The sequence below is a fragment of the Ictalurus punctatus genome, chromosome 19, assembly GCF_001660625.3.
Source record: "Ictalurus punctatus breed USDA103 chromosome 19, Coco_2.0, whole genome shotgun sequence".
NCBI classification, from domain to species: domain Eukaryota; kingdom Metazoa; phylum Chordata; class Actinopteri; order Siluriformes; family Ictaluridae; genus Ictalurus; species Ictalurus punctatus.
The window spans coordinates 342,571-360,610 of record NC_030434.2 but is presented as its reverse complement, the minus strand read 5'-3'; the positions used below and the strand labels follow the sequence as shown (position 1 = coordinate 360,610).

Here is an 18,040-nt window from a genome sequence, read left to right as displayed (position 1 = left end):
TCACATAAATAAATCACATCATTAAAAATACACAGCTAATCATACATGGCGATTTAGTGCGCCCAAATATTTCAAAAGTATTTTGAAAACCTACAAAACACAAAGGTACAAAGCAAGTAAATATTTTGTAAATATGTTTGGGTGGTTACATTTTTATATAAAATATTGTTTATTTTTTATTTGTGTACATATAGTTATGATAAAATACAGTCACAGTACACTTTATTAGGAACACCTGCACATTCACAAAGTTTTCTAATCAGCCAATCACGTGGCAGCATACAATCATGTAGATACAGGTCAAGAGCTTCAGGTTATGTTCACATCAAACATCAGAATGAAGAAAAAGTGTGATCTCTGTGACTCTAACCGTAATGTTGGTACCAGGTGGGCTGGTTTGAATATTTCACAAATCACACCTTACAGGATTTCACAGAGCTTTTTTTGTGATTGTTGTGGCCAAAAATGCATGATTTTGCTGCAAGGGTTTTTTTCTCTCAAAAATTTGTGATGCATTTTGAGGAGTTTTTTGTGGAAAACTACTTGAATTGGCGAAACCACAATCACACAAAATAGTTTAAAAAAATAAAAATAAAACACTTTCACAGTGATGTTTGTTGGTAAGTGAGACCTTTTAGCTGTACTCATGTTCGACACACATGTATTCGAAGAAGGCTTTGGCTGAATGTGCGGTGTGTTGACGTCACATGACGCATCTCGGCCAGATCTGCAGAAAATCTGCTGTAATTTTGAAAACTTACAGGCTCCTCTGAATATTGCCGTGTTTCCTTGATTTTGTGTTAATTTATGCAATTGCAAAATACATAGATATACTTTATTGATCCCACGAGGGAAACTTTGGAAAACGAGGGAAAAAATTGCTAAATCCTGGAGGGACTGCTGATCTCCTGGGATTTTCACATAACAGTCTCGGAGCATTTACACAGAATAGTGTGAAAAACAACAAAAAAAATTGCATGACTACAGATGTGTGTGTGGAAACGCCTTGTTGATAAGAGAGGTCAGAGGAAAATGGCCAGATTGGTTCGAGCTACCAGGAAGGATGTAGTAACTCATATAATCACTCTTTATAACTGTAGTGAGCAGAAAAGCGTCTCAGCATTCACAAATCATCATCTTTGCAGTAGATGGGCTGTCCAGTTTGGGTGAGTCTTTGCCCCTGATTGCCATCTGAGTGCCTCAGATTCTTGTTCTTGACTGACAGGAGTACATCTACACCAGGGTTTAATGATGATGAGATGCTTTTATACTCACTACGGTTGTAAAGAGTGATTATTTGAGTTACTATAGACTTCCTGTCAGCTCAGACCAGTCCGGTCATTCTCCTCTGATGCTCTCTCATTAACAAGGTGTTTTAGCCTGCAGACCTTCTGCCCAATAATAATAAAGCAGTTAAGATTAATGCAGCAGGGCTTATATATATATATATATATACACACATATTTAAAAACACCACCACCACTCGCACTTAAAATGTGTGGCTTCTGTGGCGTATGCAGCGTTACCTACAACTGCTATGGTGTCAAATACGTGCCAAAAATCCAAGCGCGTTATTGACGTTCACACACGTGGTAAATTACAACTACAAGAGGAAAATAGATGGAAATCTATCACATGCAGAAAGGGGAGAAATCGCGAGGAAAATTCTCTACGCTCTGCTTGCATGTATAGTTTTTCTTTTCGTCAGCAGTGGGCGGGCCCAATTGGCTTTATTGTAGCCTGAAATTTCCTTGGCTAACTAATTTTTCTATAACTCAGTTCTGATCGGCTGCCTGCAACTGTGGCGAACGGTGGACATACTTACATTCTGTGCAGTACTTAGCCAATGTTTTTTTAGAGAAATGAAAACAGGTCGCATCACAAAAATAATTTGCACTTGCACAAATGCTCCCAAATATATTTTAAGGTCATACAGATTAAATTTCAGGAGCATATGCGACCAAAATGATCCCAATTTCGAGCCTTATTGAATGAATGAACATTAACATGAGAGTGCAGTGCTGCACAATGCATTTACAGTGTTCATTCATTCATCTTTAGTAAGTGCCTGGTCAGGGTCACACTGGTTTAAATTCTTTTAAAAAAAATATACAACCAACTAAATTTGTTTAAAAAATATCATGGGCAGGTCCTGAGTGAGCCAGATGAAAAAAGTCAGCTGTGTAAGAGGGTTCCTTTAAGTCTGACTTGATCCAGACTCCAGATCATCCACTATGTAACGATGCTTCTCCTTCAGGATTTTATAAAATTCTTCTTTCATAGCACTTCCTCCTGAGTCGAGAGATCTGTACAAGGCCCTCATTTTCTCCTGCGATGTAGCTTCTGCACTGACTGTACTGTATATTTCACCAGTAATCATGTTCCTGGATAGGAGACAATCTGCTATCTCCATTACTGAAGAAATTCTCTGTATGAACATTTCTCTGTGTTTATCCACAAATTTCGCACCTAAATAATAGACAAACATTAAAGTAATTTTAACAGTATATACTGCACAAACCTTTTAACAGAATTCATCCCAAATTTATTTACACATTAATCCTAAATTAATCCTCATGTTTTTCTATTTGCTAAAAATAGGTGGATGAATCAAAAAAACAAAACTTTGCTGACTGTTGGATAAAAGAGGTTGAAAATTATATGATAAAATTAAGTTAGAATGTTTTACCTGTTTTAGCCATTTTGGGAGATACAGCTTCTCTCTTATCATCTGAAGTCATGAGATAGAAAATGAGGATTTACTGCTATTATGCTATAATATTACATAATTAATGTTGATCTAGAAACATTATGATTTATTATAAATACACAGAGGCATTGTATCCCTACAGACATTAAAAACAGTTCAAAAAAGGTATGTTCACTTATTTCAACAGATCTCTGTGCTCATATGTTATCCATGTTATCTAACTGTCTATCAATCACGAGAGGCCTTTTGTCTCCACCCTGAGATATCTGAGATATTACATACAACTGTCACCTGACAAGATTTGACAAATATATATATATATTTTTTTAATAAATGGTCTAATGTTGCTTAATAATAGATTTATGAAATGTTTATGAATGTTTTATGAACTGGAACTTATCTCTCCACTCCTATGTGACATATTGCATAAAACCTGCAATATCACCTGACGAGTTTTGACATAACCCTTTCATGAAGCCTCTAACATTGTTTTATAAAAGCTTAATGTAAGGGATATGAATGTGTTATGACGTTCATATGTAGGTACCCTTCAAATAAAGTGTAACCAAAAAATTATACTAAAGGAGAATTCAGGGCATAAAACTAGAATTTAATATAATATATTAATATTTCTCATGGTGTGTAGTATTCTGTGGGTCATTCCATCTCAAGTGGTCCAATGCAAGTTGCTTGACCATTTTTAATTTTCCTAATTTTTTAGCCATTACCTCTATGCATTTGCTCAGGATGGTAGTCGCTTCTTGGAACAAAAACTGATCTCTAGTGCACATAACGAGGTACATTTACACCACCAGTGAAAAGTTTAGATTGTAACACTCATTAGACACTCATTCCTTATATTTATTTATTTATACATTTTAGAATAATAATAAAGTCATGACAACTCTGGAGTAACACAAATGGAACTATAGGAATTATGTTGTGATAAAAAATCCAAAATAAATCAAAATAATTTTGTACTTTAGCATCTTCAAAGTAGACACCCTTTTTGCCTAGAATTTTCAGAAAGGTATTCTTGACATTTTCTCAATCAATTTCTTGAGGAATCCCCCTGAGATGCCTTTTAAACAGTATTAAAGGAGTTCCCACCCATGCTGGACATTTATTGGCTGCTTTTCTGAATATTTCGCTCCAAATTATCCTTTTAAAAAATATATATTTTTTTGTAAATACAATGTTAGTTTTCTAAGCAGTATTGTGATTTTGTGAGTCAGCCAGAAGTTATTTTCTAAAATGTGTTTGGCATAGTATCAAATCTGACACCTTTACATTTATACCATTTGGTCTTATACAGAGCGACTTAAATTTACCTCATTTTATACAGATGAGCAGTTTAGGGTTAAGGGTCTTGCTCAAGGGCTCAGCAGTGCCAGATTGGTGATGCTGGGATTTGAACTCATGACCTTGTGCTCTGTAGTCCAACATTTTAATCATTGAGCTGACACCTTTCCATACCAACAGAAGATGGCTGTGGCTACAGGTTTCATCTTAGCTAAGTAACCATAAAGTTGGCATGTTATCTAACAATTTAACAGGCTTAACTTGATAGTTACCGAATATATCTAATTTATATTGCTTTAACAATCCTACTTAGCTCACCTAAAATCTACATCAAGAAACTAGCTCTCTAGATAGATTACTCCTCACTGAGGAGATGCCTATGATAGATGTTCAGCTAGCTAACATTGTTCATGTTACAAATGAGTCCTTGATGTCAACATACTCAGTATTATTTTTATAAAACATTACGTCATGTACATGCTCACAATCACAAAGTTGCAAACATCAATAGACCTGTATGCCTTCATATTTGAGCCATGAGTGCATCCCTGTATTTTTATATTTTAAACATATAATTTAACAGTCCACTAAAACAGCTGACGGTATATCACTGCATGCTAGTTGGAAGTGGAGTGACCAGTGGTTTATACTGAATTAGTGTCTAAAATGAACTTTGTCTACCTGTAAGAAAGACCTGACGAGACTCCCACACCTCCTGGTCATGTTCATCCAAAAGACCCAGTGTGAGTTCTTCAACTTCAGCATTAAGCAGCACCTCAAATGTGGGGTGATAATTGGGGCCATACTCACAGTCAAATGTCTCCTTCTAAAAAACCCAAAGATAGCTGAACACACTATTCCAAAATGTTTTTTTTTTAAAAAACAAAACAAAATACAATCTAATTTCTTCACAAATGTAACCGTAGTTTACCGTTGGCTGATGTTTATAAGGCTGACAGTGTGGTCTGTATGTTTTTCCAGGGGTCAGAAGACAAATGGAACTGGTCTCAATGTATGCATTGTGCTGATATCGTATCTGTAACTTAAGGGCAGGAAAATATTTTAATGAATTTCAGAATCCTTAAAACAATTATACGCCAGTATTATGAAGCACTATTTGGCATTTTAATCAGAAATTAATTTATCACACTAATGTTATCCCTGGAGGGCACTTTATTCCCTTGTGGTGTTATTTTAATTTTGGGATTCTTTTGGTCTAATAATTGAAGTCTCCAGATGTACAGCTAAACCTGGTTTAATAAGGTGCTATCTTAAACATGTATTGTATGTTCTTATGTACTTTAGTGAATCCATTATTATAGTTTTTTAATGAAATTTTCAAAGTAAAATAACCATTTTGTATTATTTAATTAGATTAAGAGATTACTTAACCAGGTAGATCTGTAACATCCTGTAAAGGCAGGACTTTAGCACTTTGTTTTTATCCAATATTCATAGTTGTAATCCATAGCAGAGGTCAAAATGAGTGTAGAAAATAATGTACATTTGAAGTAAAGCTAAAGACCAGGTCTTGTTCTGCTGTAAATACAAATTTCAGTATTTAAGAGTTATGAATATATTGAAGGGTCACAAGATGATTTTTTTTAATGTTTTCCTTCTGTTTGGGAGTGTAATGTATCTGTTTGTGCATGTAGAAGCTCTGCAAAGCCCCGAAACTCATATTTTCCCCCAAAGGGAATTATTCTACCTAATAGAGAACACTGCTCCAGACCTGCCCGAAACTTCTGTAATTTGTCTACTTCACAGTGTGCACCATCAGTATAACCCCACCGAGGAAAGAAGGCGAAAAAGGCGAAGAAGAAATCCCTCGAGGAAAGAAGGCAAGGCTTCAGTGTATTCAGGCACCATATCATGGTGTGTTTCGGTGCGAAAGCAAAAGCCCTTTCCAAAAATGTATTGAATTAGGAATCAATGGTTACTGATTATTTATAATGCTGTTGCTGAGCAGTACAACCTGAACGTTTACTTGTGCACAACGCATTTTACGGAGGACATCTTCCTGAACCTGGGAGAGTACAAGGTAGGCAATACACAATGGCTACTCCTGAAAAGTGGGGCAGTCCCCACTTTGCTCGGACAATTTTGCACTTCTGAATCGGAACCTGTAAGTGTGTTTGATTATTTTATGAAGTATCGGATATCCTAATGTGGAGTTTTGTGTTGTGGCTCAGTTGGAGACCTCTGCTAACATGCCAGCAAATGTTTGCCAAGTTGTCACAGTAGTTAGTGTTAGTTTGTATGTTGGCGGCCTGCAGATACGTTGATTGTAGCTGCTGTTTTGATTCTATCTTGAAACGGTTTATATCAATCGAATCACAAGAATCCTAGCGTTTCAAAGATATATTGCATAAGTACCTATGTACAGCAGCTGTGTACAATGTAATCAGACATGCTGGCGGGGTCAGAATTTACATCATATCTGAAAGGTGAGAGAGTTACAAAATAAAAACTTACAACTTTGAAACGCTCTGCTCAAATCGTATTTGCATGATCTGCGTATTCTGCATGATCATTCACATTTTCTGAATCAGACTTGGGCTCAAACTGATACCATAAAACCGATGACGTTGCTTAGGAGCTTAGAATTGCTTTAGAAGCTTAGGAGGCTATAGCTAAGCCAAGGAGCGTTATATTTCTGATACATGCAAGGCTTTTGGCCAATCACAACGCAGGTCAGCTGGCCAATCAGAACACTCTAGGCTTTTCAGAAGAAGGTACTTTGGAGAAATTTTAGGCAGCATTTTAGCCTGGAAATAGAGGTACTGCTATAATGTATATTATTTGACAAATAATGCATTTTTTTGAGGATACCGCATGTTATCCTATTTTATTACACCCAATAAACAACATAATTAACATTTTAAAACATTTAAAAATCATGATATGACCCTTTTAAAATGCCTTTTTACCCAGATAGATATTATATTAATAAGGTCACAAATTGTGTTCTTCACAAACATGGGCATGTCTGAAATTCAGTATTTATTCTGCATTGCACAATAAAACCATAGAGTAATTAATTAAAGCAGGTTACCTCTTCAACTGGTACATTTCTGGGCAATAAGTGCATGTGCAGTTTACTCCTCTTTGTCTTTCCAGTGATTCCTTTGTAGAAGAGTAGGACTTGGGCCCTGATCGGATATTCCTGATGTTGCTTTTTTTTAAACAGGCCAAAGTAAGAGAGATTTTCAATGTCTATGATCACGTGTGTGCCTGTCACTTTCAGAGGCTGAATGATCTCCACATTACCACTACTGAAATGTGCAATGGCCAGTTCAGTCTGATTTTTATCTGCAACACATGAACAAGTGGAACAAAGCAGTGCTGTAGGAGCTGAGAAAGAGAATGCTATCAGACCAAAACACGATACCAGTATCAGTATATGATGACATAATAACTTTTGTAAATTCAGGTTATGTTTGATTGCAAATGATCTTACCAGAATGTGTCTCACAGTGTGGGAGGTGGAGATTACAAATTGAACCTTCAAAGCAGTTGATGTTGTACTTGGGTCCTGCAGGCTGCATTTGTCCCACACCATCCAACTGACTGCTGTCCCAGGACACTATACTGTACATCACTTCACCTTTCTCTTTCATCTCAAACACAAGGTTGGTGTATTTACACTGAAACTGACCAGCACGAGAGCACAGAAACCTGTTGAGCACAAGACATAAAAAAAAAAAAAACATTAATAAAATAAAAAAAATCTTTTTGGACTGCAATTAATACAAACAGTTAGGCTGTGATCACTTTAGGACTGCAGTTGCCACAAACAGTTTTGCACTCAAGTCTCCATCAGTGACCAGTGGATAATGTCAACAAAAGAGACTTCATGTTAAAACTGTAATGAATTTCCTGGTTGCACAACTGCACTTTTTGACTTTAAAGTACACAGTTATAGAAGGGATTTAATTATAAATTGCACTATTCAGTGTCACCCAAATGAGGATGGTTCCTCTCAAGCCTTCTTCCTCATATCCTCTCAGGGAGTTTTTCCTCACCACAGTCACCTCTGGCTTGCTCATTAGACATAAATTCATACATTTAAAATGCATTTACAGAATTTATATATTTCTGTGAAGCTGTTTTGTGACAATGCTGTACAAATAAAACTGAATTGAAAATCTGGCTTAATTTTTTGATGTAACATCAGAATAAAAACAATTAACTTTTGTGCCTTAGTTGTGTGAAGGTCAGAATAAAATAAGAAGATGTGCTACCTATATGCATCACTGTTCCTGTCCTCATGGTCTTGTTTACCTAATTCAGGAATGAATACTTCTGTGGCTGCTGAGTGCTGTTGAAGGAAAAATACATACAGTTCAATTACCTGAACACAAACACATATGAAACAAAAACGTGGAGTTGTTCATTAATGTAAAGTGTAATGTCCGTGGAGGCAATTCAGAAATCATGGTGGGTCCTGAGTATTGTTAATGAGGCCAGTTGTGGATGGAAAGAAACTGTTTTGTGGCATGAGGTTCTGGTCTTGATGGACAGCTGCCTCAGGAAGTACATCCTCTGGTGTGTTTTTTAATCAGAGAGCTGATTTTCAGATCCCACTCGAGGTCCTGGGTAATGATGGATCCCAGGAAGCAAAAGGAATACACAATATCGACTGGGGAATCACACAGGATGATGGGGGCAGGTGGGGCTGATTTCTTCCTTAAGTCCAACAACATCTCCCCTGTTTTCACAGCATTGAGCTCCAGGTTGTTCTGACTGCACCAGGTCACCAGATGGTCAATCTCCCACCTTTAGGCAAATTCATCCCCATCAGAGATGAGCCCAATGAGGGTGGAAAGGAAGTCTATGATCCACCCACAGGTGGAATCAGGCACACTCAGCTGGGGGAGCTTGTCCTGTAGTAGGACGAGGGATGATTATGTTGAAAACAGAGCTGAAATCCACAAACAGGATCCTGGCATAGGTTCCTGAGGAATTCAGATGCTGAAGGATGAAGTAGAGGGCCATGATAACTGTGTCATCTACAGTTTTGTTGGCGCTGTAGGCAAACTGCAGAAGGTCTAGGAGAGGGTTTGTGATGGACTTCATTAGCACAGATGTCAGAGTGACAGGTCTCTATTCATTAAGTCCTGTGATCCTGGGTTTTTTGGGGATGGGGATGTTAGTAGAGGTCTTTAAGCAGGCTGGCACATGGCATATCTCCAGTGAGGTGTTAAAAATATTTGTAAACCCTGGAGATAGCTGATCAGCACAGTACTTCAGAGTGGATGGAGAGACAGAGTCTGGTCCAGCTGCATTGCGTTCTGTCTCTTGAAGACTCTGTTAACGTTGTACTTGAGGAGGGGGAGGGAGCTGTTGAAGTGTGCAGTTGTGGTGAGGTGAAAGCAGGTGAAAACCTGGCCAGCAGGAGCCATATCTGCTCTTCAAGACTGTTTTCAGTACACTGACTGGCACATGTTCAGGGAGGCTGCAACCGTCATCAACTGCACCAATTTAGAGGATTACACGGCATCAGTGACCAGCTACATCAGCAAGTGCACTAATGACATCACAGTCTCCTAGACAATCACCACACGTTCCAAATAGTCGTGGATGGCTGCGGAGTTGCGAGCACTGCTGAGGACCAGAGACTCTGCCTTCAGTGCAGGTGACAAGGCAGCCCTGAGAGCAGCGAGGGCCAAACTGTCCCAACCATCAGTGTGGCAAAGCAAGCACATGCCCAGAAAATCCACAGTCACTACACAGACAACGGTGACACAACGCATATGGCAGGCATTCAGGCCATCAGCAACCACAGGACAAAATCATCCACCTGTGACAGTGAGGCCTTCCTTTCATATGTGCTGAACAACTTCTACGCTCGGTTTGAGGCACAGAATGTCGTGGCAGCGAGGAAGACCAGCCCTCCTCCCAACGACCAGGTCCTGTGTCTAACCATGGCTGATGTGAGGGAAAACTCTACGCAGAGTCAACCCACCGAAAGCTGCTGGATCAGACAACATTCCTGGCAGAGTGCTCAGAGGATGTGCAGACCAGATGGCGGATGTTCTCTCTGAAATCCTCAACATCTCCCTAAGCAGCACGGTCGTTCCAACGTGCTTCAAGACCTCCACCATTGTCCCCGTGCCGAAGAAAGTTCAGTGTCAATGTTCAGGTTCAATGACTACTGTCCTGTTGCACTCACACCCATCATCATGAAGTGCTTCAAGAGGCTTGTCATGAGACACATCAAGACCCTGCTGCCTCACTCACTGGACCCACTGCAGTTCGCATATGTCATCAACTGCGCAACAGATGGACAAAAAGGACACCTATATTTGAATGCTGTTCATAAACTTCAGTTCAGCATTTAACACAATCATTCCTCAGCACCTGATTGGAAAGCTGAACCTGCTTAGCTTGAACACCTCTCTCTGCAAGTGGATCCTGGACTTCATGACTGGGAGACCTCAGTCAGTTCGGAACAGGAACAGCATCTTCAGCACCACCACACTGAGCATGGGGGGGCCCAAGGGCTGTGTTCTCAGTTCACTGCTGTTCACTCTACTGACTCACAACTGTGCAGCAAGGCCACTTGACTTGAAGTATCCAGAGTGGGTTTTGCAGGAAGGAAAGAATGCTTGCTGTATAAATTCAGTCAGTACTTGACCAGATCTTATGGATTTATTAATGATACAAGTGATAAAGAGGCGGGGGTCTTGTCTGAGATTGTCTGGAGCATTGTGGGATGGGATCCAGTGGGCAGGTGGTGGGATTGCAGGACAGTATAAATTCTTCTGTTGATTTAGGAGAAAACATGTTAGAGGAAGAGCAGGGAAATCCTGAGCATGTAGTATAGGAGTGTAGGATAAGAGTGAAGGACTGGCAGATTTTCACAAAAAGAAGGTGGCAAAAGCATCAGCAGACAGGGAGGATGGTGATGTAGGAGGTAGCGGATTTAGAAGTGAAGAAAATATGTTGTAGAGCTTGTAAGGAAATTATGCAGAGGATTCCAGCTTTCCCTTGTAGAAGGAGGTCTTAGCAGCTGTCACATCAGATGAGAACTTGGACAGAAAAGAACAGTATGAGAGGAGATCTGTATCAATTTATTTCTTCCATTTTCTCTTAGCTTCTCTCAATTCTCTCATATTGCTGCACAATGCATCCAATACCCAAACAGCAGAGAAAGAAAACTTCCATGGATGAGGAAAGTGAAGATCAAAAAGTGTTGGTGGCTAATTCCAACTGTTGAGAGGGAAAGGATTTGGGGTCTGGAAGGGTTGATAAGGTGCAGATAGCCACAGAGAAAGAAGCAACAGAGTGGAGGTTTTGGAAAATGAGGGAGAGGTATGGGTAATTGATGTCAGGCAGGAGAGGGAGGGTGATGTTGGAGGATACTAATTGATGGCCTGAGATTTGAAACAGGATAACACTTATGTTTTTAATTGGGGAAGGGGTGGCTGAAGATCTGGTCCATGCCATTTCCTGCCTTGTGTGTTTAAAGTAAGCTGTTGAATGTCAGGGAGAAGGAGTGCAGAAGATAGAGAAGGTAAGAGTAATGGAGCTTGAGAGGAGTTTGGATTGTCCAAGGACAGTAAATAGGGAAAAGGCTTGGGATAATACCCAGATCTTCATTAAATGTTCCTAGGGGACCGGGAGGGTAAGAGATGATAAAAAGAAGGCTGATCATAGAGGTAACTGTGTGGAATTTCAAAAGATGACATGAGACAGTGCAAGAGCTGTGAAGCACCGTCTCAAAGACAAAAACAAACGTTTACCACCACCCCTGACAGTTTCATTTAAAAAAAATAATATATTGTTAGTACCGAGTCTAAAATGTTGGACATTTTGTATCTTGGGTGTCATTATTAATGATGCTTACGTGTACAGTGTCAGGGTTCTGTGTAGATGTTGAGCAAGTGTCTTCCAGATTGTCAGAGGTAGTCTCACTATTTTCGGAAGAACAGTCTATATCCAAAGAAAGAAAACATGGATGATTAATTCCTCAGTAACTCACTAAGAAACTGCTTTTCTTGAATAAGAATCCCAGATTGTGATTTTTGTATATTGAGGGGAAAGAAGTATTCATACATTTGTTTTTATTGTTTAATGCTAGAAGTCAAGAAAACTACTTTTCCAAATAGTGGTTTTAAGATACAGTACCTTGCATTAAGCAGAAAGTATGCATCACTTTTACGTGTATGCTAGAAACAGCGTACAGTAAGCGTGACAAATTTCGTCATCAGCAGAGTATGCGCATACTGTACGCATGATTTTTCTAAGGTTGCACATGTGCATTGAATTCTTTAACACTATTTAGTTGTTCCATCAACAGTGACCCAGGGCCGTTGATTCTCAAGGTAGGTGAAGAAAAAACTGAATAAATGGAAGAGATGGAAACGAGTGCAGGTTAGAAAGTACCTGCATTTGTATAATTCTAACCTTAAAGTGTATAAGGATTTGTATACAGGTGCTAATCGTGGCGAGAGATTGCCCAAGCATTGTTCATGTTGTTGTGATTCTTCTTCATTATCATCCTTCACACCAAAAGAGCTGCTTTACTGCTCTGAACTGACTCTTGTAGGCCAAGTTGTCATAATACACATGCGTTGACTGCCAGTATATGCTGTCGCGACGGACCGACAGCCGGCGCACAAGGTAATAAAATCGCTCCTTCCCCGACTACCGTGCTGGCGCGGAAGAGACAGCCCCGTGTCAAGAACAATAAAAACCCGGAAAAGCATAGCGGTAGGGCGGAGCCGCCGACACACCCCCGGCCGGTGATTGGGGCACCGATCGGGAATTGTTGGCTTAATTTGCATAACACCGGAAAATCTTTCCCCTTAGAATTGTAACACATATCCACCAATCTTAATAGGTTTTATGTATATAGCTAGGGTCATTTGTTACAGTACATATTACACAATTTAGCAGCAACAAAGCATGGTGCAAAGAAGCTTTTTCACAAACAATACACACAGTAATGATCATAATGGGAAACAATCGTGCATCCATAAAGGAATAAGCATGCATAATTCTTTTGTCATTATAAACCATATATAAACATGCCATCCCTACTTATCATGCAGGTGCAAAATTTGTTAATCGCTCACCTGAAGATGTATCTGATGAATCTTCTCTTTTCAAGAATTCATGCCTAGAAAGTGAATTAGTGCTGTCAAAATATTTTTCAATTGTTATGTATACAAATCCAGAGCCATAATTAATAAAGAATTAACACACAATGCAAGATCCAAACGAGACCCATGGCAAGGTATTAAATGATTGTTGCTGTGGCTTGCAATTTTTGTAAGCTCCTTTTGTTCCTTATTTCTTTTTTATTGAAAAACCTAATTAGATTTATTTAACTGTTGATGTTACAGAGACTAGGAGCAGAAGCAAGCGCAGATCAACATCTTTATTCGCCAACTGAAGTCCATAAACAAGAAACGCGGTCTAGGCTGGACTAGATAATCGAGGTTTAAACATGAAACTGGATGCGAGGCATGGAACAGAAAAAGGACATGAAAACACGACCGCTTAGCATACTTAAACGTCTTCACCTTAACATTCACTTATTCAGTTAATACTGCGCAAAGTGCACAGCAACACGAGGGCTTTAAATAACAAACATAATTATGCTTGAACATAGACAGCTGGGACCAATAATGACACACTCGAACATCAACCAATGCCTGAACAGGAAGAGAACAGAACCAAAACAAAGGCATGTGTACATAGGAAATAGTTCTCATTCCGTAATCTCGTGCACGCGCGTGCTCTGCAGCTGTCCGTGCCCGTCGATGCCGCAGCGCCATCTGCCGGCGAGATCGTGACAGTTGACCTTTTTCCATTCCTTTGGCATTAAATTATTTTTGTTTCCAAATTCTGTTTCTTGACATCATTCCCATTTCCCTGCTGCTTTTAAACCCTGCAGCTCACACACAGTGCATTTACTTTGCATCCCAGGTGAAGTTTCTGTGATTAGTTACAATGTTGTAGTAAATTTCACAGTAATTTTGGACACATTGCAGTCGCATCTAGTCACATCTTGCGCTGCAGCTTCTCACATACGTACATCTGAACCAAAGACTCTGTGACAAATCATGTGTGCAGTGAAAATAAACAGGACATTGATGATCAACCTAAAACTTCTGCTTCAGTCTCACTATTAGAGAATGTGTCTTAACTGAGGAACAGGTCATGTGACTCTCAGAAAGATGATCTTACCCCAGTGTCTCCAGTTCATAGTGAGGATTCTCCAGTACAGCAGAGAGACTCTTATCATGGAGTTTATAAATGGGGCTTTCCCCAGAAGCGTGAAACTTCATATACATATTCATATATATGTCACACAGAAAATGTGTCCACCCTCCCGCATAATAAAATGGGAACAAGGAGTAATGCACTTCCTGGCCTATCTATGAATCATGCTCTCAAAGAGGTGAGGGACAGAAAAGTAAAGTTTTTTTTTTCTGAAAAAATAGAGAGAAGTGAAGAATTTTTAGGAGCATTCACACAGACAACCGACATGCAGTCTTTCACTGAAGATAATAAGGCTGATTAGGTGGATTACAGGTGCCATTTTACAGTCATGCAACACGAAATGTCACGTCACCTAACTATGGCAGGTCTATGAATAGTTGTGATTTTACACAGACTTTAAATACTGGTCACACGAGGGTGTTTCCACATGCGTGAAGCTCACACAACGTTCACAACATTTATGTCTTCCAGTGGCGGCTGGTCAATAGTGGCACTTCAATTATCCCAAAAAGAAGGCTACTTAAACATAAGAGCCATTCCACCGAATGGGTGACATTTCCGTGCCCAGGACATTATATGTATAAAAATGCATGAAAATTAACTCTAAAATACATTATATTATTAATTGCACGTTAAGCAAATTGCATATTTAAAATGTCTAATTAAAAACATGAATAAAATCTACCTAGAACACAAAAAAAAAAGCATTTGTTGCATGTCCCCACTCTCTATCTCTGTACTTTACCATGAAATATAATAATTAAAATCCTTCAGAAATATATATTTTTTGCATTATTGTATGACTTTATATCCAAGCCATGCTTTAAATGTTTTTTTTAATATTTTTTTTATGAGAAATCCAAAAAAATTTAGATAAAATACACATTTTAGTCGTGTCCCCAGGTTTTCACTCAGTCCTGTTACCCTAACACATTCTCCCCTCACACACATTTTCAACAGAAATTTGCATCATCTGGCTCTTCTGAAGGCAATGGGAAGACCAAAAGTAAGTCCTCTCATTTTCTTTTCTGTATATTTGATGATATTGCAACTATCAGTACGTTTACATGGACAACAATAATCCAATATTAACCCGATTCAGACAATACTCTGATTAAAAAACTAGCATGTAAACAGCGATTATTGATTACCTTAATCCGATTAAAGTCATACTCAAAGTAAACACAAATAGAATTAAGACGTGTGGAGTATTCCTGTTTTAGTCGCATTATCGGCATGCATTACAGACACGTACACACCTTAATCACACTATTAACGTCGTGTGGAAGTTTTCACCGCATTTTGTGACAGGACATGTACACACAAGGCAGCGCTCAACCGTTTGACGTCAAACAAGAGAGCACGGCTGCGTCCGAAACCACGTACTTACCTACTATATAGTAGGTGAAATACACGCATCTCAGCTAGTGAATAGTAGGTAAGTATGCAGTTGGGACGCAACCCATGGCTTCATGCATTCGTCTATTTGCACGTATAGCATGACAAATAATTAACTGCACTTGAACCTTTCATCAAATTAAAAATAAAATTAAAAATTTTATAAAAAATAAAATAAAAACACCCCAAACTGTATACAGTACCATAACGAAGACCAACTGTATGCTGATACGTGAAATTCTGGAGAGAATGTCGGACGGCGTGGCGTGTAAACCATAACAGGACAGAGTAACAGTAACAGGAATGAGTAGCATCCTCTGGTGTATTGATTTTAGTGTGAATGTTAGTTTATGTAATACGATTTACATGATTTTTATGTTTTACAGTTACCGTTACTTAAGTTTTAGACGTATCAGTTTTATAATATGAATACCCGACACGATGCAGACCCAGAGAGGAGGCAGAAATATTTACAGAACGAATGTGAAAAATACAGTAAGAACCTCGAGTCAGGCAGGAAGAAACTAATCAATGACCTCAGTCAGAGAGAAAAGTGCACACGTGAAAATGGAGGGAGAATTATCATAGGATCAGGGACAGGAAAGAAGCCCTCCAACACCTTGTCACCCCTCCACACAGCCCCCTTTTATCACCAGAGCAAGCTGTGCATCCACAGCCAAGCATTTCCAGGTCAACCAGGTTAAATAGATCATGTGCCAAAGACAATCTGCTAGAGGGGTTAATGAAAACAGACATGATTACATTACACTATGAATTTAGCCATCAGGTCATAGAGGTTAATTTACAACGTTCATTTTCCTGACTATTGCAATGTGTAATTTATTGTGATGCATGTGTTTTTTAGGCAACATAATCAAGGGCAGAGAAGAAGCCGAAAAACAGAAAAGAAGCTTCACAAACAAATTCAAGAACTAAAGGTTCTGTTGAAAAAAGAAACCAAAAATGCACAAAAAGTACAAGAAAAAACTCCAGCGCATTAAAAAGAAAAATGCATCTAAATAAACAAACAGTTGAGACAGCTTCCAAGTGTGGCCATTCAGAAGACCCTTTTGTTTTATGAAGCTCTGGTGAAGGACATCCGAAACAAATACAAAAATGCACGGGGGAGAGGGAAAAGCAAATCATTTCAAAAGTGATAACAGGAAAAGTTCTGAAAAAGTACAGAATGCAATGCTTTACTCTAAATTCATTGGGCTGTTCAATTAAAAGATGCAAAAATGAGAAGCATATTAAGGTTATCTACATCTACCAACGGAAGCAGAACAACAGGGTTGCGAATGGGCTGATAAGCAGAGTGAGGGCTTTTTACTCAAGGGATGATGTGAGACACATCATAACTGGGAAGGGCAGATCCTCACTCAGAAGAAAAACAAAAAGTGAAAACGGTTGCTTTTGGATACCATGAAAAATTTGTACCGGAAGTTTTTGGCTGCTATCTCCTACTCACTCTTCTGTAAGCTCAGACCTTTTTGGGTTGTTCATCCGACTCTGAGTGATCGGGACACATGCATGTGTAAGATGCATGAGACTCCGGGTTTTCTTGTGCAAAAGCTACACTACTTGAAAGTAATCAGTACCATCTATCTGGAGGACCTTTTGAAAGAGATATCATATGACAAAGAAAATATGAAGTGCATGTATGGAGAACGTTCTTAATGCAAGGACCGCTTTTGCCCAGTCTTTACAGAGTACAATCCAGAGAACAAATGATAATCCAGAGAAGTGTTTTATATCCAGTGGGTAGTTGTGGATAAGCAGCACAAGAATGACCCCAATGGCAAAACATCTAAAATCACAATAAAAATAAATTAAAAAAATAAAAAATTCCAGACCACTCAAGAAGAACTGCTGGAACAGTTCTGCTGGAACAGCTAAACCTGCTGCTGCACAGGTTTCAGAGACACACTTTTAACATCAACAATCAGTTTACACACTACCGGGCATGGAGACAAAGCTTAAAAGCACATGAATGCTTAATTCATGTGGACTTTTCTGAAAATTACCTCCGCAAGTACAGCACAGAAATACAGGCAGTCCACTTCGGAGCATCACATCAGCAGGCAACACTGAACATGGGTTTGCTTTATGTGCATGCAACCCCTGTCCTTCTGCACAGTGTTACCCTCAAGAAAAAAGGGCCCAATCTGGCAGTACTTGTCACCAGTGCTTGATTATGTGCAGAGTGCACATCCAGAGGTCTCCACTATCCATTTTTACAGCGATGGCCCTTGCTCTCAGTACAAACAACAAGGTATTTTTTTTCTTGTATTGTACTGAGCTGTTCAGGTGAGGATTCACTGCCAGGATGTGGAACTTTTTTGAGGCGAGACACGAGAAAGGTGCCCGGGATGGTGTGGGAGGGGCCCTGAAGAG

At 39.2% G+C, this 18,040-nt stretch overlaps 1 protein-coding gene across 4 annotated transcripts in view; it reads right to left on the bottom strand.

Moving 5' to 3' along the window:
* Positions 1 to 2,105: 2,105 nt before the first annotated feature.
* LOC108279530 (NACHT, LRR and PYD domains-containing protein 3) overlaps positions 2,106 to 18,040 on the bottom strand; it is a 71,358-nt gene continuing 55,423 nt past the window's right edge. For 2 of the 4 annotated variants that reach the window (XM_053688335.1, XM_047162191.2), the window contains exons 11-19: positions 13,096 to 13,139; positions 11,865 to 11,950; positions 8,257 to 8,333; positions 7,473 to 7,690; positions 7,068 to 7,366; positions 4,944 to 5,054; positions 4,694 to 4,838; positions 2,690 to 2,731; positions 2,106 to 2,469 (exon numbers count right to left, since the gene is read on the bottom strand). In XM_053688335.1, the coding sequence (XP_053544310.1) occupies positions 2,198 to 2,469; positions 2,690 to 2,731; positions 4,694 to 4,838; positions 4,944 to 5,054; positions 7,068 to 7,366; positions 7,473 to 7,690; positions 8,257 to 8,333; positions 11,865 to 11,950; positions 13,096 to 13,139 (1,294 nt within the window). In that variant the 3' untranslated portion in view covers positions 2,106 to 2,197. The remainder of the gene's footprint in view (positions 2,470 to 2,689; positions 2,732 to 4,693; positions 4,839 to 4,943; positions 5,055 to 7,067; positions 7,367 to 7,472; positions 7,691 to 8,256; positions 8,334 to 11,864; positions 11,951 to 13,095; positions 13,140 to 18,040) is intronic. The other 2 variants (XM_047162192.2, XM_047162194.2) reach the window with 2 other exon arrangements.